The sequence below is a fragment of the Drosophila elegans genome, unplaced genomic scaffold, assembly GCF_018152505.1.
Source record: "Drosophila elegans isolate 14027-0461.03 unplaced genomic scaffold, ASM1815250v1 contig_520, whole genome shotgun sequence".
Lineage (NCBI taxonomy): Eukaryota > Metazoa > Arthropoda > Insecta > Diptera > Drosophilidae > Drosophila > Drosophila elegans.
Genome location: NW_024545903.1, coordinates 2,897,670 through 2,923,482, shown reverse-complemented (window position 1 = coordinate 2,923,482; position 25,813 = coordinate 2,897,670). Strand labels below are relative to the sequence as shown.

General features: G+C 39.7%; 1 protein-coding gene across 3 annotated transcripts in view; it reads left to right on the top strand.

The window, feature by feature from the left end:
• The window catches only part of LOC108135959 (ecdysone receptor), a 69,129-nt gene extending 46,518 nt beyond the window's left edge, over positions 1-22,611 (top strand). For all 3 annotated transcript variants that reach the window (XM_017256911.2, XM_041709857.1, XM_017256910.2), the window contains 4 exons: positions 19,913-20,430; positions 20,506-20,649; positions 20,710-20,862; positions 20,929-22,611. In XM_017256911.2, the coding sequence (XP_017112400.1) occupies positions 19,913-20,430; positions 20,506-20,649; positions 20,710-20,862; positions 20,929-22,089 (1,976 nt within the window). In that variant the 3' untranslated portion in view covers positions 22,090-22,611. The remainder of the gene's footprint in view (positions 1-19,912; positions 20,431-20,505; positions 20,650-20,709; positions 20,863-20,928) is intronic.
• The last annotated feature ends 3,202 nt before the right edge of the window (positions 22,612-25,813 follow it).

The window sequence follows — 25,813 nt, the reverse complement described above, 5'->3', positions numbered from 1 at the left end:
TAAAAGTAATTCCTAATAGTACGTTGAAAATGGATATAATGAATGTTGATATATTGAAGGCGTGAAAGGTGTCACTGAGTTGTTAAGTGAAACAAAACAAGAAGTACTGTGATTTTACTATTTTAAAACTTGGTTTTCCCAAAAAACCAATTCTTTTTCCATTTCCCTGTTAACTTTACACTAAAAATCGGCTCATTTCTTTATTGTACATTTTTTGTATTCCTCATTTAAATATAAGCAGTCAATATTTACATTTATTATTCTTCGAGGGCGACTGAATAAAGCGCTCACTATACACTGACCTGAATCTGTCAATTGAACCAAACGAACGAGCAAAAATATGGTAGGCAAGCACACACCGAATTCGGTACCCATCAAAACTGTGCCGCCCGAGAAATAGGTCGGGAAGGCCGGTCGGTCACTTATCGGTTGTTATTGTTGTTCTCGTTGTTCTTGTTGCCCGAAACGCATCTTGTGACGGGCCCAAAACATTCGGAACTCCAATCGCCGGCCGGGCAGCAACAACTATTACACCCGCACGGGTATACGTATCTGTATGTTGGAAAGTAGGGCAGCATTCGGCAGCACACGAATAATAACCCAAATTGGAAACGCACACGCATTTCTGGTGCGTGGGCGTCATCTTTCACTCTTTCGTAATGGGCCGAAAGGTGATTAAGGTGATTTGACTCAACTAGAACTCACTCCAAAAAGCCACTCACCCGCACGCACTACAACAACCAACAAATCTTTTTCGTAATCAGAATTTGTTTCGTATTATTTGAAATGTGAATGGGAATAGCTCGCTAGAGCGATGCTCTTTCTCTTTCTGTCCACGAAAAGTTCTCTTCAAAACGCTCGTTATAATGTCTTAAGAGAATATAAGCCAAAAACACTAGGCTCGAACTAGGCTAGCACTCATTTGGGAAGATTTATGTATTTATTTATATACATTTGATTTCTTAATTATTTTTATTACATTATAAAAATTAAATGACGTTTGGTATTAACAAAAAAAAGAAATATATATTTATATATTTCTTAATAAAAAAGCTAACAATTGAACGCATCGCTAACTTTGCTAATGACCACCAAATGACAAATACTTATACACTCGACTCTGACATCTGGATATGTAAATGGCGACGAGAAGAGACAACGAACTAACTACTTTATGATAGGGCTTTAAAAAATCATACTCGCATTTCCTATAAGCCAGCCAAACGTGTTTATTTTCCTTTGTTCAAAGCTATTTAACCTTCACACTTGGCCAAAGAGTTCATGAACTGGCAGTCCGGGTTTTGTGTTCACTTTTAACGATTTTGGTTAATTTGCACTATGCCGCTTGCTTGTTGCTTATTTTTTATTTGACTCATAGTTGTCGGTTCAAGTTCAGGGTCGACGGGGCCCACTAAAACTGCAGGCTGAGAAGTACGGAAGTCCCAGCAATAATTATTTTAATTAGTCGCAGGGCATAAACGAACTGAATTTGCGAGTTTAGGTGTTTTTTTTTAATTCGGTTCGTTCAACTTGGGTTGGGGACAGGGTTCGCAGCAGGTTGGTCAGTGGTTTGTAATTGAGGTTGATGCGATATTTGCGTGCAGGGAATCAATATTTTAGTACCACCCTGGTCAATTGCTCCAAATACATTTTCTGGAGGTACACCTAATCAGGGTAATACAAAACTAAGAGAGGGGAAGTAGAAAAGTGACTGTCAACTTTCGCTGCCCATTTTTGTTTGCTTCTCTTTCGCGGCGTTGTCTGTTTTGTGTGCTTGGGTTTATTTTTTTTCGGGCGTCGATGATAACACGGTGCCCCACAATCGTTCAGTTCAAATTGGGGTTAGTGCCTGTGTGTTGGTGGGCCGGAGAGTGTGTGCGCCTGTGCGTGTGCACATTGTAGATACCAGCACTTAGCTGATAATGCACATTTGTGCTATTTATTTTGCCATAAAAATACTGCTCTTTTTCTTGTTCTTAATATAAACAATATTCCATTGCTTCCTCCTCAATGTATGCTCCTCGCCTTGATTGTTCCCCGTGTTTTCTTCGGCTCCGTCAGCCTGATAAGATAAGGCGACGACTAGGTTGTAGTAAATGTACGGAAAACGCATATAGAGCTGTCCCAGACTGAAACGCAGATTGCCTTAGCCAAGTGGAATGCACACTACAATTTCTGGGAAGTCAAATGAAAGCGAATTTAACAGTTGGATCTTTGAGATCAAATGTATGGAAATAAAGGTTTTTATTTGATTTAAGACATTTCGCTTAGAGATAGGAATAGGTCTATCGGTCGAAATTGAGAGTCAATCAAGTATAAAGGGTGCTACATAAATATTTTTATTCAACTGACGCTTTGATCGGGATCGGTCCATACTCAAATTGGTATAACTTTTAGTCAACTGTGTTGGTAGTTAAAAGTAATAGTTTATCGATTTTATAAGGTAAGCAACCTAGCATTTAAAACTCTTTTGAACTAAAGAAATTAAATCTGTGCAAGAAAGCTTACCAAAACTATAGTGATGTGAAGAAAATTTTATAGATCACCAATCACTTGAACTTTTTCATTTTTTTAAGCCAACAAAAATCGGTCAACAATTAGCCCAATTATTCGCATAATTTGGTTTCGCTCATTATTTTTCTGTGCTAAAAGTTTTGTTTGTTCAATTTAAACAATAAATTCGTGCCGTTGTCAGGGCCTAACCTTGTAACATTTTATTTTTTGTATTTTTTTTTTTATTTTTTCTAAACAAATAAGCAGTAAGTGCGTGCTTATTTAACATTTCATTTTTTATGTGTACACATTTTGCGGCTTAACGTTTATTTGTTTAGCCTGAGCTGTTTCTTTTTATTTTGTTTTTGTTTTGTTTTTTTTTTTTTTTTTTTTGCAAAAACCTTCATGAAACAACAGCTATAGCTTCGAACAAAATTAAAAACAGCAGCACGAGCAACACCCACCACAAACAATCGATGGAATCAAAGAAATTTGTAACGCAAAACTCTCAGACTTGGACTTGGGTTGAGTTAGCCTTCAGCTTTGAGCCGGCAACTGATGCCTGCGGTTAGAGCTGACACAGTTTCAGCCACTTTTACTTGTATGTATGTTTGTCGATTTTTATATAATTATGACGATAAACGCACTCGCCCCAAGTGAAGTGTGGCAAAGCAATTAAGAAATTACTGGGTAATTGCAATCGCCAAACTCCCACACACACAAACCAAACCAGTTTGGTAGCTACTTTCTTTTTGTTTTTTACTTGCCTATAATTTAGACACCAAATTGAGCTTCGGTGTAGGGTGGAATTTGACTGATGTTTGATATGTAGGACTTAAAATTAATACTGAGAATATGTTTCATTAATGCAAAAGAAAGTTATTGTCATATTATGATCAATAAGAAATATTAGTTTGCGTTCACTTATGGCAATGTAAAACCGTTTTACTCTTAGTATTCGTTTCTAATTTGTTAAACCATGAATTTTAATATTTGTACAGGTGGGTTGTGTTGATTTTCCTGCTGGTGAATTTAAATCAAGTCAGCAGGGTCAAACAATTATTTTCGATTCGCATTGACAAAAAAAAAAACGCGTTGCGAACTTGAATTAAACGCACACACATATGCGGTTATTATATAAAATACATTCATACCTGTACACAAACCGAAATATCGTGGTCAAGTAGATGGCATGGAAAGGGACAATCAGTCCATATGTACATTCATTGTTTTGTATATTGTTGTTTTGGGGCTTCGCCTTCATTATTTGCAGTATTTTTTCCTTACCCATAAAGTAAGCGATTTCGAAGGTGGTTTAAGGGGAAATATGGGGAAGGGCATAGTAGCGTTCGGTGGGAAATAACAACCATTAAAAACGTTGTGCGAAAAAATCAGTGAGTATTAATCAAGACACGTGTTGATGACTTTGACTGTTCCTCATCGAAGTGGAGGACAAAAAGAGATAGAGACAGATCTGCGACCGCACATTTGCCATATATCATATTACAACACCGTCTAGGTAAAGGTCAAAATCTGAAAAAAATTTGCTGTCGGCAAATACAATGATCGCATTGCTAATGTACCGTTAACAATTTTTGTTTAATTTTTGAGTTGATTTTTTAGGTTTTGTTTGCTTTGTTCAATCTCATTTTGACAGTGGGAAGGGAAGCAATATATCATTAATTTGATCTGCTCACGACAAGGTCAGTGTCAGTCTGCAGGGCGGAAGATCTGCAAAGTTGAGCTTTCTTTGTTTACCAAACTCAATCTCCTGCTACTCAATCTCAATTGAGAGGAGAAGTGTCCGAAAAGTTAATTAAAATTTATTAAGAAATTTATAAATTAAAAAAAAGATATTCTAATGTAAGGACTAATTAGTTCGTAACCATTTAAAATTAAATTTTATATACCCCTTCATTAAACTTTCAATTATTACGCATACGCCTGGTATGACTGCAAACTCAGATAAAAGCGAATCACCAGCACGATCATCTAACAAAAGCAAGTTGTGCTTTTGTAATTCCCATCAGGTTTACCACTTATTTTTTGTTATTTTTATTCTGATTGTTATGGTTGTTGTGGCTGGTAACAAAAAATCGTTAGAATTTTCGCTGGCCAAAACGGCCGTTGACCCCCCAACTCAAGGTTGAATGTTGATGCGTAATAAGGCAACAAGAACAACAAAAGACGTTTCACACTTTTGGCTCAAAACGTGTGTGCTGGGCCACAAAAATAAACGAAATAGAAATAGAAATAATAATAATACAACTTCTGTGCGTGGTATCCGTATCGCTCCCTCTATAGTTTTACTATTTGAAAAATTGTACTATAGTATTGGTGGAGTGGTAAAGGGGGTGGTAAAGGGAAGGCGGACGTGGTTTTCTGAATAGTAGAATTTGTATTTGAATGTGTTCTTGGTTATTTTTCTGCTGCGTCAGCGCACACGCGATTTCTATTTGCTATTGCTGTTTTTGTTACTTCTTGTTCTTACTCTTGGCTATTCTTACTGCTATAAATCCCTCAGCCCCTTTCGCGGGTTTTGTTAACAATTTTCATTTGTAATTACGTGGTCGAAATGATTATGATGTTGGATGATTATCGTTTCCATTCAATGCCAGAGCGAAATTATATTTTCTGTTTACTTTAGAATGGCTTCACCGTGCCCCTCTTTTAGACTTCCCCCTTTTTTGTCACTCTGTTTTGATGATTTTAAGCCATGTGTGAGCCGAGCTTTTGTTCTGTTCGCTTTTTTCTCCCTTTGTCTAACCAAATTATAAATTTTGGAGTGTTTTTGTTTTTTTTTTTCATTTAAAATAACAATGCCGCAATCAAAAGTGATTTATTAAATTTTCAAACAATTTTTTTTTTCGTTTGCTTTGCAGTGGTCAGTTTTGAATGTGTGTTTTTTACCCGAGACTCGTATAGTAAAAGGGTACTTTTTTTATTCGCAAAAAGTATACAAATCACGTTTTTAGTTGCTATGGGCTAGACATTTTTAGTTTTCAGTTTTTCAGAAGTTTGTTGTCTAAGTCTTTTGATTTTGTTAGAGTCCAAAAGAGGGGTTGGCATTTTAAATTAATATTTGTACCATTTTAAATATCATTATACAATAATGTTTAGGGCAGCTAAATCTTTTTAAAACAACAATAACTATAGACGGGAAAAATGTGTCACAGGCAGCTTAATGCTGACGATAATTAAATTAGCAACCCACCAGTTGAATATGCGTAGGCAACTAACGGTATTTACTCTACATTTAAGGTTTGGTCGAAACAATAAACTCTTTTCTTCACGTGGGCAGTACAAATTTGAAGCACTCTCCACGACCCGGTAAAAAAGTATATAATTGTCTTTGGCACATACCATGGCTCGAACCCATAAATTTTGAATTATATTTATAAACTGACATCCGTAGGCTGGCAAAAAGAGAGCCCAAGAAGAACGAAGGCAATCGGCAAAAGAAAACAAAAGATTAAAAGCCAAAAAACGAAACAGACAAACAGCAAATATAAAAGTAATTAATTCAGTAGTAGGAAAATACGACACATAGTAATTATAACAATAATATTTCTAACAATTACGACATCTATTCTGCCAATTATGACATCTATTCTGTTAAAGTCTGTACAATTTAGCCAAACTGATCCATTTTCAGTGGCATAAGCTAGCCTCTGCTTGCTTTTATCTCGTTACCAAATTTCCGAAACCGTTTGCGAAGAGCTCCCCACAATAATTCCTGATCAAGATCAAGCCACCTGCCATCGCATCAACCGGAACCGGAGCTCAAAGACGACGCATTTTCAATGAGTTTGCTGCTGTTACTTTTTTGCTGTCGGCTGAAAAGGCAAAAACGGCCGAAAGCGGCAGCCGTCGCTTGACTAAATTTATTTCAATCCTTTAAGCACTAATTTTAAATTAGATTCCAATTGCTGTCGTCCTCTGTCTTCGTTTTGGCCCTCCAGTGCTGCCTGCCCCTTGGATTGGCAGCTGTTGCGGTCTCCATTGTGGCATCTGCCTCGCTTCGCTCTTCTACTTCTACTCGGGCTCCTGGCTCTCGGCCATTTATTTATATTTTAAGTAGTTTGCAAATGCTTTTGATCCTTTTTTTTTGTGTTTTTTTTTTTGTGTTTTTTGAGTTTTTTGCGATTTTTATCGAATTTGAAAATTTAATTGGCAGCAGACAAAAGAACGTAACAAGAGCAAACGAATGCAAAACATTTGCTTGCAATTTTTCTTTAGCCTGCCGGTCTGCCTTATCTGCATCTGACTAATAATTGGCTTTCGGGCATAGAGAGTGTTCATTTATCAGGCTACGCTCGAGCACACGCAACTCAGTGTCAAATTGGGATCGCTCAATTACTCATCCTCACATATTAGTAAGTATTACGCATACTTAATAGGCGTCGCCGGCAGGAATAAAAGAAAGCATAAATGAAACGAAAGTCGTTAGCTCACGCAACAGGAAAATGTTTGAGGACAACAATACTACAATATCATTGGTTTGAAGCGCCAAATGTTAGCTTAGGCTAAGCTATTTTTATTCTTCTTGAGTGAGTACAAAGTGGCAACCCATAATTAACACTTAGCAAGTTATCACTTTGAATAATTCTTATAGATTGACTTCCAAAAAATGGTGTAAAATATTGTCAAGTTGAAGTAAAGTTTGGCTACTACTAATAACCACAATTTTAAATATAGAGATTTATGACCTTATAAAAATATCTTTGTTATTATTATTATTTTTTATTGCTTCAAACATTTCCTTAAAAATACAACAATACCTATGATCGTTCGATTTAAAACTCAAGGACCAATAAAAGTTGTCTTCCCTTCTTGGTTTAAATTCTGGCGATTTGATTAATTACTACCACATATTTCGGGCGTGACTTTCTCGGCTTAGTAATGGCCAAATTCCATGCAACTCATGACGAATAAACCCCCCTATCCTATAATCATAACATGATATACTGAGAACCAAATGAAGAAGGCAAGCGAAGCGAGTTAAAAGTCGACAACACATGTAAAATGTGACATTCGCGGGGCCAGAGGTTGGAGGAGAGCAATCGGAAAGGATGTGGACTTTGCATTCATTTGACTTTTAATACCAAAAAACACTCTGGGGGAGACAAACAGACAGAACCGATTCGCTTACATTTTAACATTTGTGCACACACCCAAAAAAACGAAGACACCGACATAAAACAATTTTTAACAAGAAAACCATTTTTGAGATGGGTTGGGTTTATACATATCGGTTCGGAATGCATTTTCAGTCAACGTTGAAATTGAATCATTTGGTAAAGCCTCTCCATCGAGAACTTTTGCCCGAAATGCAAATTATGCGTTTAGGTAGAAGCTGTAGATCCAACAAATTTGACCCAATCTTAAAGTGAAGGAGTTGTCGCACAGATTTTAAAGTGCGACTTCGAGAAGAAAAGCTGGAGGTTGGCGTATGCAAAAATATGCAGGGCCCAATAAATCAAAACTGTGGCTCATTTGGCATTTATTCCACTCGGCCTCCGCCTGTTTGTCTGTCTCTCCCGTCCGATCTGTCCAATCTGAGTATGCAAACACATATAAAATATATATAAAAACATGGGCATAAGGACGGACCGGACTCTGTCATTTTCATATGTGTATTTTGTACCCCGAATGCAAAGTCAAAGTCATTAAAATGCGCACACACAAAAAGGGAAAGACAGAAAAGAGTAAGAGCCGAGAAAATTTGTCGCTTGTTTGGACTGCGGTGTGACAAATTTTTGTCTGTTTATATTAAACAACGTTTACATATGTATATGTAGCGAACAATGTTTAAACAGGAAATAGAAGCACCTTTAAATATTCACTCGAAAAATGTATGTAATGTAGTAAAGCAATCATTTCTTTTAACTTTTATATTTATGTTTGCCAATGTTTTCTCATAACTTAATTAAAAATCAGTTTAACTTTCTGTCGAAGAAATTCGATTTTGCAAACAAAACAAAATTACGCGAAGAAAAAGAAATACACAAGAAGAATTGAAATTCTACACGAACAGCAGACGCCGAAATGGTTGTTTCTTTACATTAAGACATTGGGTTTCTTTTGTTGGTTCATTTTCAATTTGCTTTTTTCATTTTCGATATTAACTCTCACTGACAATATTTATGCAGACCGCATAAACAAAAAAATGTTTGGTAAAGGGGTACAATAAATTTGACCATAAGAATGTGAAAGCAAAAGGCAATTCAAAGGCTATTATTATTGGGAAGTTAAAAATTATTCTCCTTTTATATTTCATATGCATGCTCATTGACAATGCAAACGTTTTATTTTGCAATAGTTAAATAGTAAATATCTGCTAATAACAACAATAGGAAATAACAATAAGTGCATGGATAATTTCGGTGTTAAAATAATTTGGTTTTTTGTTTCTTATTTATGTTTTACCCTTTTTTTTTGCATTATTTATCCATCCTTCGTGCACAGCGGGCAGTTTTTGTTGCTGTTACTTTTCGGTCCGTCGGGTAAATTAATATTTTTTTTTTTTTTAATATATTATACACATACTCAGATATGTGCATATATACTTCACGAGTGTTGTTGCCAAAAAAAAAGAGAGACAAAATTCCGATATTTCATTAATCATTTTGCAAAAAAAAATAAAGTCCGAAAATCATACAAAAAACCGAGGCAATATTTTTGTTTGTTTCTGATTTGCTGTTTTGAAGAGCAGTGCCGAGCCAAGTTCAAAAGAACGTGTTTCGATCTTAGTGCCTAAAACGCACACTCACAAAGTCTGCCTAAGACGAACTTAGCCAACATGACGAGGCAATTTGTGGCAAAGGGGCAGGGGCAGCCAAGCTCATGCCTTTGGGCTCTCTTTCAAGTCGGAGACTATCGCGAAACTTGATTAAAAATTCAAGGCCATGTTGTGGCACAAACGAGCATTTGAAGCGATACGATACGAGCTGAAACGAAAGCACGTACACGTACACCAGTTAAGACAAGACCAGACCAGACCAGACCAGACCAACCAGATCTCAGGTCTCCCCCCGCCTCCCCCCCTACTACCCACCGCATCATGTGCGTCTGGAGTTGTGTTTAGAAAGCGGCTGCTGCTGTGGCTTTGTATCTGCAAGATGCAGATATGCGGAGCGAGCTAGAGATTGCGATCGCAGCGCGCTCCGCTTGCCCAGTGCACTCGTTGCACTTGCCAAACCTACTTAGACACTGAAACTAGTTGCGGATTGCTGAAAGTGGTTTCCATTTTAGCCGGTCCATGTGAAAAAAGGCTGCCACGGCCACTTTTGCTCACCGTTTTCCTTCTCTGGGTTTTCATTTTCCATGATGATTTTATGGTAAATTATTTGCAATTGTTCGCTTTGTCTCTTCATGTTTTTATTTCTGTTTGCATTTCCATCTTTATCTGTATTCGTATTTTGTTTCCATTCCGTGGATTTAATTGGACTTTATTTAATTGCCGTCAGGTGGGCAAGCCAAGTCGCCTGTAATGACAATTGGCCTTAAAGATCAGGCCGAGCTTGACTGCGAACCGTAAGCGATACGAAATCTGAAGTGGCCACAGCCATTCTGTCAGGAATAGCATTTTTTTTTTGCATTTTTTTGCAAACTCCAGTAACTTTCATGCCCAGCCCAACAAGTTGGTATTAATGGGGCTAGATTCGGCCATCCCCTTGGCGGAACTCGTTTAATGCTGCTTCTTCGGGGGCAATTACACAGTGCTCTGGAGCATTTGACAAACTGCTACCAATGTGCCAACTCCCCTTACTTACTTGATAGCTTTTTTAAAAAAAAAAGGAGCTACCTCACAGGGCAATCTTTTGCTCTGGTGTTGGGGCTTATTTTGCCTTTTTTCTGCTGCCCATCGTGATGATGCCAGAGCGGCCTGCGATGATCGCATGTTTATAATTAGTTGTGGAAACACTCGAGCCGAAAGCGATTTCAGACTTCTCGCTCAGTTCTCGATGCTCTCGAGCTTTGCCTTGGGGTTCGGTTTCATTTACCCGGCCAAGAAAATCGCTTGGCTTAGACTACGGCTACGGCTTTGGCTTTGACTATGGCTATGGCTATGGCCTGTAATTAAAGTGGCCAGCGGAAGTGAGCCGAGCTGTGAAGTTCAGCTTGTTTTCGCTGGTTAGGCGCGGAAATGTAATGGGAGCTGCATGCACTAGGTCGACCTACCACCACCTAACCATATGCTGTATGAAACCTTTGCTCATTTACATCTCTGTTTCTATTTCTTTGCAGGTAATGACACATGACAACCGACGCTCTGAAAATAGCAAATGAAATTTTCCCTTTCGCGAGCAGGTAAGGCCCACACAGTGGGCCAGTTTTGTACATATCTGTCTGTAATTGCGTTAAGTACTGGTATCTGCGCACCTATATTCGAACTTATCTTTGGCAATCGACTCCCACACTCGAAAATAGGCATTCACAGCAGCTGCCTTTGCGCAATTTCTTTTCATGAGCAAAAAAGCATTTGACAGGCAGGCAGAAATCCTATGACTGACAAGTTGCCCCTTGACACACATTTTGTCATAGCAACGCCAAAAATAAAATTAATAAATTGTTTTCAATATAAAAAACACCAGAAAACGAGTATGCTTAACAATTGGCACAAAACTGAAATCACTGGTCCAAACCAGACATTTTGGCTGCTCACAAAAATTATACCCCACAAAAAAACATGAAACAAAAAATGGAAACAATGAGGCAATGAGGGCTGTTGGGATTAGTCCACATTAAAAAAAAGGTGGCAAATGAGGGCTATTAGGATTATGTATGTATGGGGATTCAGAGGCAAGAGAATGATGCTACCTATTTATCATAAAAAGTAACAAAGCGGAAATAAAGCTACAAAAAATTTGTAGCCGTTTAAAATTTTAAATTCATAAATTGACATTGGTGGCATAACTAACTTTTATATTCCAAGAACTTGGTGGATACCTGAATTCAGGCTTCTTATGTGATAAAAACATAGGTATGATTAAATACAATAAATTATAAAAAATACTACCAAGATGGTTCGGGCCAATTGAGCATTTTTTAAACCCAAAAAACCTTAGTTATCATTAGAATTGTCTTTTTTTTTGTGTTCTTCAAAAATACAGATTTGAATGCCTTTTAAACGTAAATCAGTCTAGGAACCAGGTTGTTTATTAGTAAGCCCCCAAGCGATGGCTTTTTTGTGGCATCCGATTCTCATTTATTCTTGCACAGCGCTGCAAAAACCAAAAGTCGAATTGTTAATCGGGAAAAATATGCTTGCTTAAAATTCAAAATTCCTGGAAGTGAATTTTGTAATATCGAGCGAATGCCTTACCTCAACCAGCGACACCCTCCCTTTTCCACTTGAGAGGGTTTTTCGGTTCGTTTTACAACCAAAGGCGACGTTGTAATGTAATATACCGTACACAAAAATACACACTCAAACGAAAAACGTTTTTGCTGCACTCGGCAAAAGAATTTCCCACAATGTCAAGAGCCAGAGAAATCGCGCATACGCACAGTTGGCGGCCGTCGGCAACGTTCAGCGCGCAGTGGTTTCGCCTGCCAAGTGAAGCATCAAATGGCCTACGTATTTCGGTTGGAATAATTTGTTGCAATTGTCTGCTTTGTAGCTCCCCTTAGCTGTTTTTTTGTTAAACAATTTTGTGCCTGCCGTTAATGCAGTTCAATGGCTTGGGTGTCGGTTTAATATAAAATTAAAATAACCTGGAAATCTTTTTTTGAATATTTTTAGAGTTACAGACATGCCAATGAGTTTCTAAATTAATATGAGATATGAATTAACTATGGGATATAAATTAAAATGGGATATAAAATCAGCAACTAAATAACTTAAACTTATTTTAAAACACAAATTATTTAATATAATTTATCCACCTTTGGGACTTCCAAGGTTTTAAAAAAAATGTAAAGAATTTATTTCTTGCAAAAATGAGTTTTTTTGTCTGCGCATTGGCTTCAGATTTTATTACTTATTATGTACTTGTGGCTTCGGATAAAATAATTATCTTAAATGACAATTCGTCACGTTTAAGTAATTTTTAAATTACCTATTGCCACCTTTAAGAGCATGCCAAAGAAGTAGAAAATCATATTACACATTCCCTATGAAAGCGAGCTTCTCCATTTCTTGCTCACATTCCCTCCGACTGCCACCCCGTGTCCCTCAGCATTTCCATTAATGCGGTTCGCATTGAATGCATTATCTGACGCCCTGTCGATCCCCGCTGCCACCCAATCCGCCCCCTCCGTCTGCGGGAATCTTTAAATGACTTTCAAGGACGAAGACGACTAGCCCACGCTCGCTCGTCAGACAGTTATAATAATAAAAGGCAGATACAGCAACAACAAACTTGTACATGTTCATTGTGTATCGTACATCGTACATCGCTCAAGAGCCAGAACAAAGTCTGTCGTTGTCCGTGTCGCTCAATAAAAATCACTGACCAGCAACAATGTGGCTGATATTTAATAAGTCTGCAGCCAAGACGACGACAAAGCCACACAAATCGCCAGCGGGCGAGTGGGTGAAGCGAATGGTGGGCTGCTTGGCTGGGCTGCTTGGATGCTGCATAACAACATGTTGATAATGTAATAACAATAACCATAAAATGAAAATTCCAGACGATGGGCGGGTCGGTGGGGATCCCACTGGCGGGGGCAAAGCCGAACTCGACTTTTACCTACCGCAACAAGGTCGTATTTGAGCTCAACTATGACGATGGTTATGGTTGTATGCCATGCTCGGCGTTTTCATTTCGTTTTTATTTTTTCACATTTAATTAAAAACTTCCGTTTGCTGGAACTCCAAAAGCGGCTGCCACAACCCCACCAACTGCACTTGAACCAAAGTTGGTGTGCCTGATTTTGCACAGCAACTGAGGAGAACGCTTCACTGCTTGCATTAATCACGCTGCAGTGGGTGGAGTGTGGTCTGCCGAGGGGGGATTTGTAGTGATAACGTGGAACAGGGGAAGTAGATAGTAATTGACGGAGAAAATATAAAGGAGCTTTCTTTTGGGGGGAAGCTGTACACTGATGAAAACGATTATGATATGATTCTAAATATGATATTTGATTCAAATTTTGTATATCCAAAAATATTTGGGACGAACGTGTTTTGTTTTTAGTTTTACCTTTTGTTGATTCACACAGATGAAATTTAACGAAGTTTTTAGTATACAGAAATCCATTTAAGAAACAGTTTACAAATATTATAAATGTAATTTAAAATCTAAATGACGATATTTGCATAAATGTCAAAAATACCATATAATTTTATGTAAATAAGAATTTAAAGTATATGATTGTTTTTTTTTTCTATGTTTATCTGTAACTTTAAGCACTTAGTTTTGTCCACACCTTCTAGGTTTACTATTAAGGGGGTAATATACATATGTCTGTGCACATTTTGGAGGGTTTCCACACCCAAAATAAAAAAAGAATCAACAATACGCCACTGACTGTGACGCTTTTGTTGGCTACCCTGAAACTTCTTCATCTCTTTGCCCATCTATTTTAGCTCTTATTCTCTCCAGGCTTGTTTTTGTTTAACTTTTTTCTAGCTCGCTTTTTGCTTTGTGTTCCTAATGGCTTCACTCCATTGCCATTTGTTTTGAGCTCCATTGTTCGCTGGGCTGCTGCTTTTCTTTTGCCCATAAGTGTAACAGCTTCGCCTCTCCCCCTCCGCCTTCAAAAGCCCTTCCCTTCCAGCACTCGATCGCGTATACATACGTTAATATCTGTTTGGGATTGCAGCTGGCCAGTGTTGGTAAGCGGTGTCAGTGAGGAACAGTCGCGTAAATAAAGCATCGCACATGGGTATATGTCGAACATATGTTGGCTATGAAAAGCAAATTGTAAACAAATCCGTTGCCTCGCACACCAATGCAATTTTACACGAGACTCTATTTGTGTGTGTATGTGTTGCAGCACACAAATGCAAATACATATCATTAAGGCAGGAATGCGCAAAAAAGGGGGCGGGTTTCAGTGGGGCAGAAATGGCATATAGCGTTGGGAATTTGATGTATATAAACCGAGAAACAGGAGAGCGGAAAAGCTTGTTCTAAGGATTGTACAAGTAGAATTTATTAAGGGTGTTAAAACCCGCATAAAACTATATCAGGAGTAGAACCTAATACAAGCTATTTACTAATAAAAATGATCTTGAAACTTTACAGTCAATAAGATTTATAAAGAATAAATAATGTCATTTTTTTTTAAGTCTTTGATATTATAAGCAAGTGTTCTAAAATGAATCCGTTTTTAAAGACTTAGGTACATGAATTACCATAATAAGTTGACATTCTACGTATTTCAATGTTTCTTCAAGTTGTGAATAAAACATTCTCCGGAAACGGAAACTGTCCCCTTTCCGCAATCCTTTGCCAAGGTAGCCATTTTGAAGCTATAAATGGCAGACTTGAAAATGGCGTCACCTTTTTCTAGTTGTCGGTGCTGTTGGCGCTTTCACCAAATGAAATTTCAGGAGCGCTTTCTTGCCAATTGCAACTACAACAAGCAATCTGGCGCAAGTAGAAACGAAAAAGCCATATAATGCGTTCCGAAACACACGAAAGGTCATGCAACGACCCTCGTCTAAATGTCGACCTGGGCTCAAAGTAGGTTAAAAATCATTTTTCAGCCACCTATTGCACACAGTGCATCCCTCACCTCCTTCTTTCTTCCGAATCCGTGTCCGTGTCCGTGTCCGCATCCGTGTCCGTATTCGTGTCCGTGTCCCTGCCCCTGGTCAGAAACAAGAAAGTACATGGCTAGGCGGCAACATGCCAACGAACTGAAAAAATCAATTTTTCAACCATATAATCCCAAGCCCACAGAAGGCGGAAAGGGGGCTGATCGGGGATTGGGGGGGTGGCGAAACGTGCCTAACAACTGACAAACTCGTGCAAAATAAATTGCAGCCTTGCACTAGAGAACCCCCCTGAAACAGAAAAACGTGTGCAACCCCAAACAAGCGAAAGAGACGGGGTATTGAGAGAGAGAGAGAGAGAGAAAGAGAGTACTGCAGACAGTGCATCGGACATGCGCTTTCTGTGGTACAGTTTTTCAGCTTACCGTGCTTAAACAAACCCGAAACCCACCCAGCTTGTTTTGCTGGGCGGACTAGGTTGATTTTGGCCTTAGCTACTCGACCGGCTGGCCATCACAAATCATCCTAGCTACGGCCAAAGCCAAGGTGGAGCACCCCCATAAAAAAACCCCAACCACCTGCAACAATCATCCCCTTTGAGGGAAAACTCTGCAGTTTTGGTGGTTAGTTGGGCCTGCTCAACTTGTTTTGATTTAGGGTCGTCGGCTTTCGATTATATAATCGCCTGCAATGTCGTCGTATTCAAATTCTTAGTCCCTAGGTTAATGCAAACAAAACGAGCGATATACACAGAAAATGTGTCAATGATGTGAGACGAGCTTTATATGAATTTTCTTAGGAGATTTGATGTTTCAAATCGATTATTTTTTTTAGATTATCAAATAATCACTGTCTTTTCCTTTAAACCAGTTAGGCAAATGACGTAAATTCATGTTGACCAAAGCGGATAATGTACTAAAATATAACAAGTAGATTCCCACCGCTCAAAGAAAAATCCACAAATAGCCATTTCGGATGATTTGCAATGTGAGTTATGATTAACGATGGATGTGGCGCCAGGATAAGACAATAAAAATCTACACATTATCAAAACAGAATTCGTATTCTCTTGCTTGCTGCACATTAAATTGCAAGTTGTGAACAATTTGTTATGGAGTATTTAAAGAAAAATTTCGAAAACCTCTGCTTACCACAAATTTTCGGACTAGGGTTTTGATAGGCCAGCGAATAATTCGTTTTTTAAAAGTTTAATCTTGAGATGGGATAAAGAAAACCTAGTAGACATGAATGATGCACGTACAGCCGCTGCACCGTTTAGTACCAGCTCACCAATACCAGTTGTATCAGAAAAATGTCAATAAAAAACGAGACTGTTAATATTCAGCTTTTATTTTGAGGCTGCAAATCGTTCAAGCAAACTTTGGCTAGCCCGACTGTTTTCCACGACTTTCGGATCTACTAGACAGCTACTGTGCTAATATGCGAGGGGGGTTTGAAAGGAACCTATGTATTTACATTGCTTCTCTGTTCTCTGCACAGAAGGCGCTATTTGTACAGGCCCGCCTGCCTCTTCTCTTATTTGCCTCTTTTTATGCATTCACAGAAAACAAGCCGCTTAAAAATATTGCATTCACAGCACTCGCACACACACACGCACACTGCAAAATGCATTCAAAGAGACATTTTCGCCATAGAATAAAGCCGAAGAACAAAAACAAGAAGAACAGCAATAACAGCAACAACAGGAGCAGCAGTAACAAAAACTTATATTTCTTTGCCTAGAACAAAAAAGTGTTTGTGAAAAAAAAGCATTGAAAAGCCAAAGCGAACGGGCGAAATGAGATGCAAAATGCAAAATGCGAAATGCAGTAAACGAAGCCAGAAGGGAGAACTTACCTATACCACTATGGAAACTTGTGCGACATGCAATCCACTCTCCCGCACACACACACACACACACACACTCGCACACATAAGTGGGGTAGGGGGGTCACTGACGCCGACTGCGCTGCCCGCAGTGACAGTGGCAATGCCAAAGGCAAACTGCATATTTTCGAGGCCTACATCAACATTTTTCAGCTTTTTCAGCAAGGGCGTGCAGCACAAGGGAGACAGCACGAGCAGACAAGGAGGCACAAAGAGGGAAAGAAAGAGAGTGAGAGAGAGAGAGAGAGAGATAGCGTGCGAAGAGAGCGCAGGCTGCTGGGCGCCCAGTGCTGACAGCTCAAAAAAAGCTAGACAAGCAAAATTAAGTTTATTCATAAATCCGTTTTCTCGACTTAGTGGGTCTTCGAAAGGTTAAAAAGTGTTAAGCCCTTTATTAGTCCTTGAAAAACTTTTATGGGGCAAAGTCAACCTGCCCCAATATCTAACGAATAGAGCTTATAAAGTAAATGTCAGTGGGATCCATAGATAGCTCTTATAAAATAAGCCTGTGTTCATCTTTAAAGGGCATTTTATTCAACTATTGGGATGTAAATACAAATAACAGTATAAATTGTAGCAATTCGTTTATGACGTACATTGAAATGAAAAAGTTATGTACTCTTATTGGTTCATAGTTTTTGTGTTCACTTGATAGTCACTATGTTTTTTCCATCTAGCGGAAAAGTCTGCCCTGCCAGCACTAAAGTGGAAGTTGTGGGGCTCTGGCTGCAGTTTGATTTCGTGGCCATGTATATATGGATATAGCTTTCTGGCACCGCTTCGCCCCCTCCGTCCGTCCCGATGGCGCTGCCTTGGCCCTCAGTCGGCAGAGTCGCTTACATGGATTATGTGGGTATGTAGTGCGGAATGGCGAACGGAGGCCGAGCGACTAAGCACAATAACACAATGAACTCCAAACGTGGGCAGCTCCAAAAGGGGGCGAATGGGTGGCCCTTGGGTGGACTCGGGGGTGTCTTTTATGCGCGCTACGCTGTTGCCGCTTTGGCGTCCCTTTTTTTTTTTTGTTTCATCCATTGCCGTTCTGCCTTTGTTTCTCTTGCTCGATGGCGTTTCGCTCCTCTGCTGGCATTGCGTGCGATGGAAAATGTCTTTTCATGGATGGAAAATGAAATGTGGCTGTGCTGTGCTTGGTGTTTGTAGGCAAGTTGCATTTTAGCGTAGGGAAATAATTACCACCAGTCATAAAGTTGATGTTACATACACGCTCTCTGGGGCGCAAAGAATTTTTGTGTGTGCGAGCAGGTAATTGTGCAGCTTTTCCAGTCGCCTGGCGCCTACTTAGCTGTGCTCCATTGGATTTGCAGCGGCAGTGGCCATCCCGTGGGATGTAGTCAACCCCCTTTTTTTCCATGACATTGTTACTACAACCAGCTTAGAGGAGCCGGTAACTGCAGCAGGTTTTTACTTTAAGCCACGCGATTTCCCTGCCAAAGCAGCGGCAATTTTCCACATTTCTACTTTGGCGCTCACACACACACAGACACACACACAAGCGCGGCTTTCGAGTGCAGTGAAAATGCAGTCAAGTTGGCGTCTCCCCTTTTTCCATTTTCCTTTTTCCATTTTCCATGAGCCGCTGGAGCAGACAAAGTTTGCATGACGCCGTCGTTTATTTCATTTTCTCTGCTGTCCCGCGCTCCTTCCTTCGCTGGCAGTGAAATTGAAACGCAGTGACTGCAGCAGGGGAGGGAAAGTAGCCGTGAGCCAAGAGCCAAGACAACGGGGCGTATGGGTAATATTTATGGTCATGCGCCTCGTGGGCTGAAGGGGGAAAGAAGGGGTTGCTAGAAACTGTGTTAGGCCGACAATGCACTGCGTTGCACTCGGTTGCAGTTGCAGACCGGGTGGTGAAGTGGTGTAGGAAGACGGAGCAGGAGCAGGAGCAGGAGGCGCTGGTTGCACTTGTGGCCAAGTGACGTCTTAGCCGCTTTGGCTTCGATTCCTCCTGCTCCTTGTACTTTAGTCAAGTGTCTGAGACGTGTCTTGGGCCTTTGCTGCTGCTGCTGTCACTGTCATTCCTGTGGCTGTTTCTGTTGCAGTTGCGACAACAGCAGCGCGTACTTAAGCGCTGCCAACGCCCACTTTCCCACCTATCCAGCCCCTTTCCAACTGCCCCTCCTTGGCACATACATAGTTAGTGTCTTTGTGGGGAAAACTTGCACTTGATATTCTTTTATCTCTTTGTGGGAGTGTTGTGAACGTGACTATTTGTATAATGTCTCTCCAGCACCATTCATAGTTACCGATCCACCACTCAATTCCCCTTTATAAACGTAATCGATTTTGGGTCTTGATGGTTTATGTGTAGAAATAGAAAAAAAGTACCAAGCTTGAAGGGTTTGGTCAAATTTTATATCCAGACTTTTAGTAAGGCTTAACTTTTAAGATTTAGCAAGTAGCCTAATGAAACATTTTTCGAAAGTTAAATTCGATATCCACTTTTGCCGTAATCTTTCGCTAACGGATGCTTTAACTTTCCTGTCCAAACATTCCCTTGATCGATTTTGGTTGGCGGGAATAATTTCGTGCCTCATTCCGTTGACTTTGAGCGACAACGTTAATTGAATTTTAAATTTCTCGAGGGACAATGGCGGGGGTGGTTGTTGCCAAACTCCGTTTACCAGCTATCGGATACAGTGAAACAGCGAAACAGATTAGCAAGCAAGCAAAATGTGTTCCAGTCGAATCTGGAGCTTGCAAAACATGCAAATGACGAAGAACATAGAACTCCGTCACAGTAAATTTATTTATTTGGGTCTAATGTTTTATGGATCGACTGCTGAACAGTACACATACTAACTAGATGTGTCTCCCTCCCTTTTCCCTTCGTTTCGCCAACAGGTCGCGACGATCTCTCGCCCTCCAGCAGCCTGAATGGATATTCGGCGAACGAGAGCTGCGATGCGAAGAAGAGCAAGAAGGGTCCTGCGCCGCGGGTGCAGGAGGAGCTGTGCCTGGTCTGCGGCGACCGGGCCTCCGGCTACCACTACAACGCCCTCACATGCGAGGGCTGCAAGGGCTTCTTTCGGCGCAGCGTAACGAAGAGCGCCGTGTATTGCTGCAAATTCGGGCGCGCCTGCGAAATGGACATGTACATGAGGCGCAAGTGCCAGGAGTGTCGTCTGAAAAAATGCCTGGCCGTGGGCATGCGGCCGGAGTGCGTTGTGCCGGAGAACCAGTGTGCGATGAAGCGGCGCGAGAAGAAGGCTCAGAAGGAGAAGGACAAGATGACCACTTCGCCCAGCTCGCAGCATGGCGGCAACAGCGGCAGCTTGGGCTCCGGCCACGCCCACGAATTTGTCAAGAAGGAGATTCTTGACCTGATGACATGCGATGCGCCACAGCATCCCACTATTCCGGTAAGAATGGAAAGCTAATGAAATGTATTCCTTTGATACCACCTAACACTAACAATTTTTGTTATTTCGCTACAGCTACTACCTGATGAAATTTTGGCCAAGTGCCAAGCGAACAATATACCTGCATTAACGTTCAATCAGTTGGCCGTTATATACAAATTAATTTGGTACCAGGATGGCTATGAGCAGCCATCCGAAGAGGATCTCAGGCGTATAATGGTGAGTCTTACTACAAATCCCGCAAATGCTTAAAAGTCTTACAACGCGTTTCCACTGCAGAGTCAACCCGATGAGAACGAGAGCCAGACGGACGTCAGCTTTCGGCACATCACCGAGATAACCATTCTCACAGTGCAGCTGATTGTTGAGTTTGCTAAAGGTCTACCAGCGTTTACAAAGATACCCCAGGAGGATCAGATCACGTTACTCAAGGTGAGTACTAATTACAAAAAATGGGTTTTTAAGACTAGAAGACTAACACTCCATTATGTTATATAGGCCTGCTCGTCGGAGGTGATGATGTTGCGTATGGCTCGCCGTTACGATCACAGCTCGGATTCCATATTCTTCGCGAATAATAGATCCTACACGCGGGACTCGTACAAAATGGCCGGAATGGCCGACAATATTGAAGACCTGCTGCATTTCTGCCGCCAAATGTTCTCGATGAAGGTGGACAACGTCGAATACGCGCTACTCACTGCCATTGTGATCTTCTCGGACCGGCCGGGCCTGGAGAAGGCCCAACTAGTCGAAGCGATCCAGAGCTACTACATCGACACGCTACGCATTTATATACTCAACCGCCACTGCGGCGACTCTATGAGCCTCGTCTTCTACGCCAAGCTGCTCTCCATCCTCACCGAGCTGCGCACGCTGGGCAACCAGAACGCCGAGATGTGCTTCTCGCTCAAGCTCAAGAACCGCAAGCTGCCCAAGTTCCTCGAGGAGATCTGGGACGTGCACGCCATCCCGCCCTCGGTCCAGTCGCACCTGCAGATCACCCAGGAGGAGGCGGAGCGGCACGAGCGGGCGGAGCGAATGCGCGCCTCCGTTGGCGGCGCCATCACCGCCGGCATCGATTCCGAGTCCGCCTCCACTTCGGCGGCGGCGGCAGCCGCATCCCAGCATCAACCTCAGCCTTCGACACAGACGCAGACGCAGAACGAGGCGCAACATCAGTCGCAGGGACAGGGGCAGACGCAGCCGCAGTTGCGTCCCCAGTTGCAGGCTCAGCTGCAACCACAGCTTCAGCCGCAACTTCAGCCGCAGCTTCTGCCGCAGCAACAGCACCTTCCCGTTTCCATTTCCGTGCCCGTGCCCGCATCCGCATCCGTAAACGTAACCGGCTCTGGTTCCGTGTCGGCGGTCAGCACGAGCAGCGACTTCATTGGCGGCAGTGGGGCCATTGGAGCCACCACGCCGGCGCCCACATCCTCCAGCAACATAGCGGCTGCCGTTCCAGCCATCTCCACCACATCAGCGGTGCCGATGGGCAACGGAGTGGTGGGTGGAGTTGGAGTGGGAGTGGGTGGCAACGTTAGCATGTATGCGAACGCCCAGACGGCGATGGCCCTGATGGGCGTGGCCCTGCACTCGCACCAGGAGCAACTAATCGGCGGAGTGGCGGTCAAGTCGGAGCACTCGACGACGGCATAGCAAACGCAGCGTCACCACCAGACCATTGGCGTTCTGCTGGATTGAGATGCGCAGCTGAACCCACACGGGTCTATGGGAATGGGGAAGTTCTGTACCGCGGCCGAGTTCCGGGCGAACTTAGTAAGGACAAAAAGAAGTGAATAATTAATGGACAAGCGTAATATGCAGTTATTTAGTCTTAAGCCTGCAAATATTAGAGTTTAGCCATTATCCATACGATTTAACTGATAATACAGCCTATTAACAATTACACAAAAGCTTTCTTGAAACAAGCTTCAACCACAATTGGACAAACGCGTTGAGGGACAGAGACAGAAAGAGAGAGAGAGACAAATTGAAAAGAGAACCATTGAAAATCATGAAATATAGAATCAATTCTTTTGTGGGCAGATGTTCTGCTCCACGATTAATTCTCGAATTTTTCAATATTTTTCAATTTGATCCTCGTAACTGCATGCAAAAACCGATCAGAAAAGAAGAACAGAGAATAGAGAATAGAGCGAGGACCGAGGGAAGAGAGAAGAGAATAAAGATTGTTTATATTTTAAAAATATATAAAATAATAATTACTAACTGTAAACTTAATGAAAGCAACTGTATAATATCTAACTATAACTCTAAATCCTTACTCTAGAGAAGCGAGTAAATCTGTTAAATGAAAGTAATAGTTATGATAATACCATTTAACATCCACCATAACTAAATACATTTAAATTAATTCAAAACAAACAAACTCTAAAAAAAAAACACGCAAAACTTGGACTGATTTTAGAAATATTTTTTAATCATAACAAATGGCGAACTGTAAAAAAATTACAAAAAAGCAAAACTAAACAAATAACAAAAACGAAAATATATTATTATGCCCGCCTTATATTTTTTTAAAAACGAGAATTTAAATTCTAAGATTCTGATAATTTCCACCCAAAAATATATTTGCAAGCAAAAACCAAGAACCTTTGAATATTGGCATCGTTTTTAGACATTTTTTTCAACAAAATTTTTATATTGAACTTTAACAAAAGAAAATGAAATTAAAGTGATTGGAGTCTTACTCGAAAACCAAAAGGCATCAAAAGGTATTAAGTCTAAAATAAATATTCATTGCAAATTCAACGAGCACTTTTAGGTGGAAAATAGTTTTCAATCACTTTGATAACATCCACATAAATTTAAATACACAAACACACACACACACCAAAAGACTTCAATATATATTTATAAAATTTACATTGGTAATTCAAAATTTGTGTGAGTGACAAAAATTCAACAAATTTGGCGAAATCAAAATTAATTTAATGAAAACCAACACAAAAAACGTGCAAATTTCTTTACTTTGGCAATTTTATGTTAAACAAAATTAAATGCAATTGATTTTCAAACATATTTTTCTAGTTTTTATTAGTTTTATTTTGCTTTGAGATGTACATTTGAAATACATTTTTAAAATTGTTGGCCTTATTTTAACTTAAATCAAATTTATTCTAATTTTAGTAGCAATTTGTGTTTGAAAACAAAAAAAGAAGAAACTATTGTAAAATATTAATAAAATTAAACATAAAGTTAAAAGTGGAATTCATTTATTGTGTAAAAAGAAGATAACATAACATCTTACGTAGCTTTCTACTTGAATTGTGCAATTTTTTACTTTTACTACTAATCTTAATTTAAATATAATTTTACACACAACGCATACACACACGCCTACACACACAGCCACACATGTAAACATTTAAGTAAACTTAATTTATAAAGATGAATTTGTGTAAAGTTGAACTAAAAGTAGGATGAAATCAAGGATATATATGGAAGTAACTCTAATCAAACGAGTGCAATGCTTTCGAGGAGAGAATTCTTATTAAATGTAGCCTGCACTTTGACAAACAGAAAGCAGTGAATTATTTATTCATCATATTCGAAATTGGACGGAGGGCACCTGCAAGGGAAGATCCAAACCAGCAATGACCCCGCACATCAAATTCATTATAAGTTTCGTTTTTACAATCGGTTTAAGTTTGATTCTTTCTAGCATGCACTCGAGCACGTTCAATTATTATTATAAAAAATATACATAGTTACGTTTATGCATAACTTGTTTTGTAGTTCTACACGTAATGTAAAGAAGCAAACTCTATCGTAATACGGAATATTTTTACCTTTTTACCTAATTGCCGCAAGTGGAAGAAGTGAAAGCAAGCAAAATATATACAATATATGAAAAAATATGTTGAACAAAACAAAAACAAGACAACAAAAAAATTTGCAAAAAACATAAACCAAATCCCCAGTGTTTTTATTTTTGCCAAATATTTTTCAGTCATATTCAATGCGTTTTATTTTCGTTTACTATGGAAAAGATAACAACTATTGGGATGTGAGTGAAAGACTTATGAGCTAGAAATTCAGAATTTGAACAAAATTTGCATTCGATGCAAATGGCTGTGAAATTGGCTAAGAACGAATGGAACAGATGAAAAATGGAGGAATTAGTAAGCAGAAAGCAGTTTTGTATCTTTTCGACACTTGGTTTATGATTGGTTTATCTTTTCAATGGATGAAACAGCAACAAAGCTATTAAATAGCTTTAAGATGTAATGTTTAAGTCAAATTTATTTGCTAAATATATTTTTGAAAGTCAGAATGTGGCCGGATATGGATGACTTTCAACATTATTATAGATATTCGATTTGCAATTCCAAACCCAAGTCGAGTGTTGAATATAGTATAAGTGAAAATAATAATTACCCTCGATAGACCCTCGCTAAATCTTTCAAATATTACATTATAGCTCGCCTAAGATCTGTACATATGCATATATTAATAAATATATATTTATAGCTCTCGCTCTATAAGAATGAAAACAAAGAATGCGACTAACAAAAATACAAATAATGCAACCTGATGAATTACGAAAATAAATGATTGTATGGTATAAAGTAACAATTTGTTGACAGATCCATTCATATAAAGAAAATAACCAAAACAAATACACAAAGCTAAAGCTGAATCGTGAAACAAAATCGTTATGTAGATTTTTGAAATTCGAAACTTTGTTTTATTTTTATGCACTGTTTTTTGTTATGTGTAAACTCGTGTAACTTGTTTTGCCCCCAATCTCTAGACCTAACTATGTAGAACCCACGACCACGACCGTGTACACAGCCTGTAACCCTAAGAGAAATTGATTGACACTCACACACACAATTACAAGCATTTTGTGTTCAACTTGTAGATATTGATCCTGAATTGAAAAACTACCTCAAGCAAAACAAATGATGATGAAGCAGGCGGGCAACAGATGTAGGGTGATCGAAAGGTTTTAAGCATTATAAAAATAAATGTAACTACAAGCGAGACCTTAGCAGCAGAGCAAGAGCAGGAAAAGAAAAAGAAAAAAAAACAGATACCTTGACAAAGATATTATTTCCGTTATAGAAATTTGTTTTTCACGCACTCTCAGCCCACGACGACATTGTTTCGAACTAAGAATAAAAACACCCCATGCCTTTTTTAGAGGTACCTGGTTTTCCGAAAAAACCATTGCCTAGCTTTAGGCGCAATCAGACTTATAATACGCGATATTGAAGTTTAGTTTTTGATTTTCATAACGCAAGCGAGAACAGGACATAGCTCGTGCTAGAAGCTTCATAAGTTGACTTGAGTTGAGTAGCTTAGTTTTTCTCACTGCCAAATCGAAATTGAGATCTAATACCATGCAGATTGA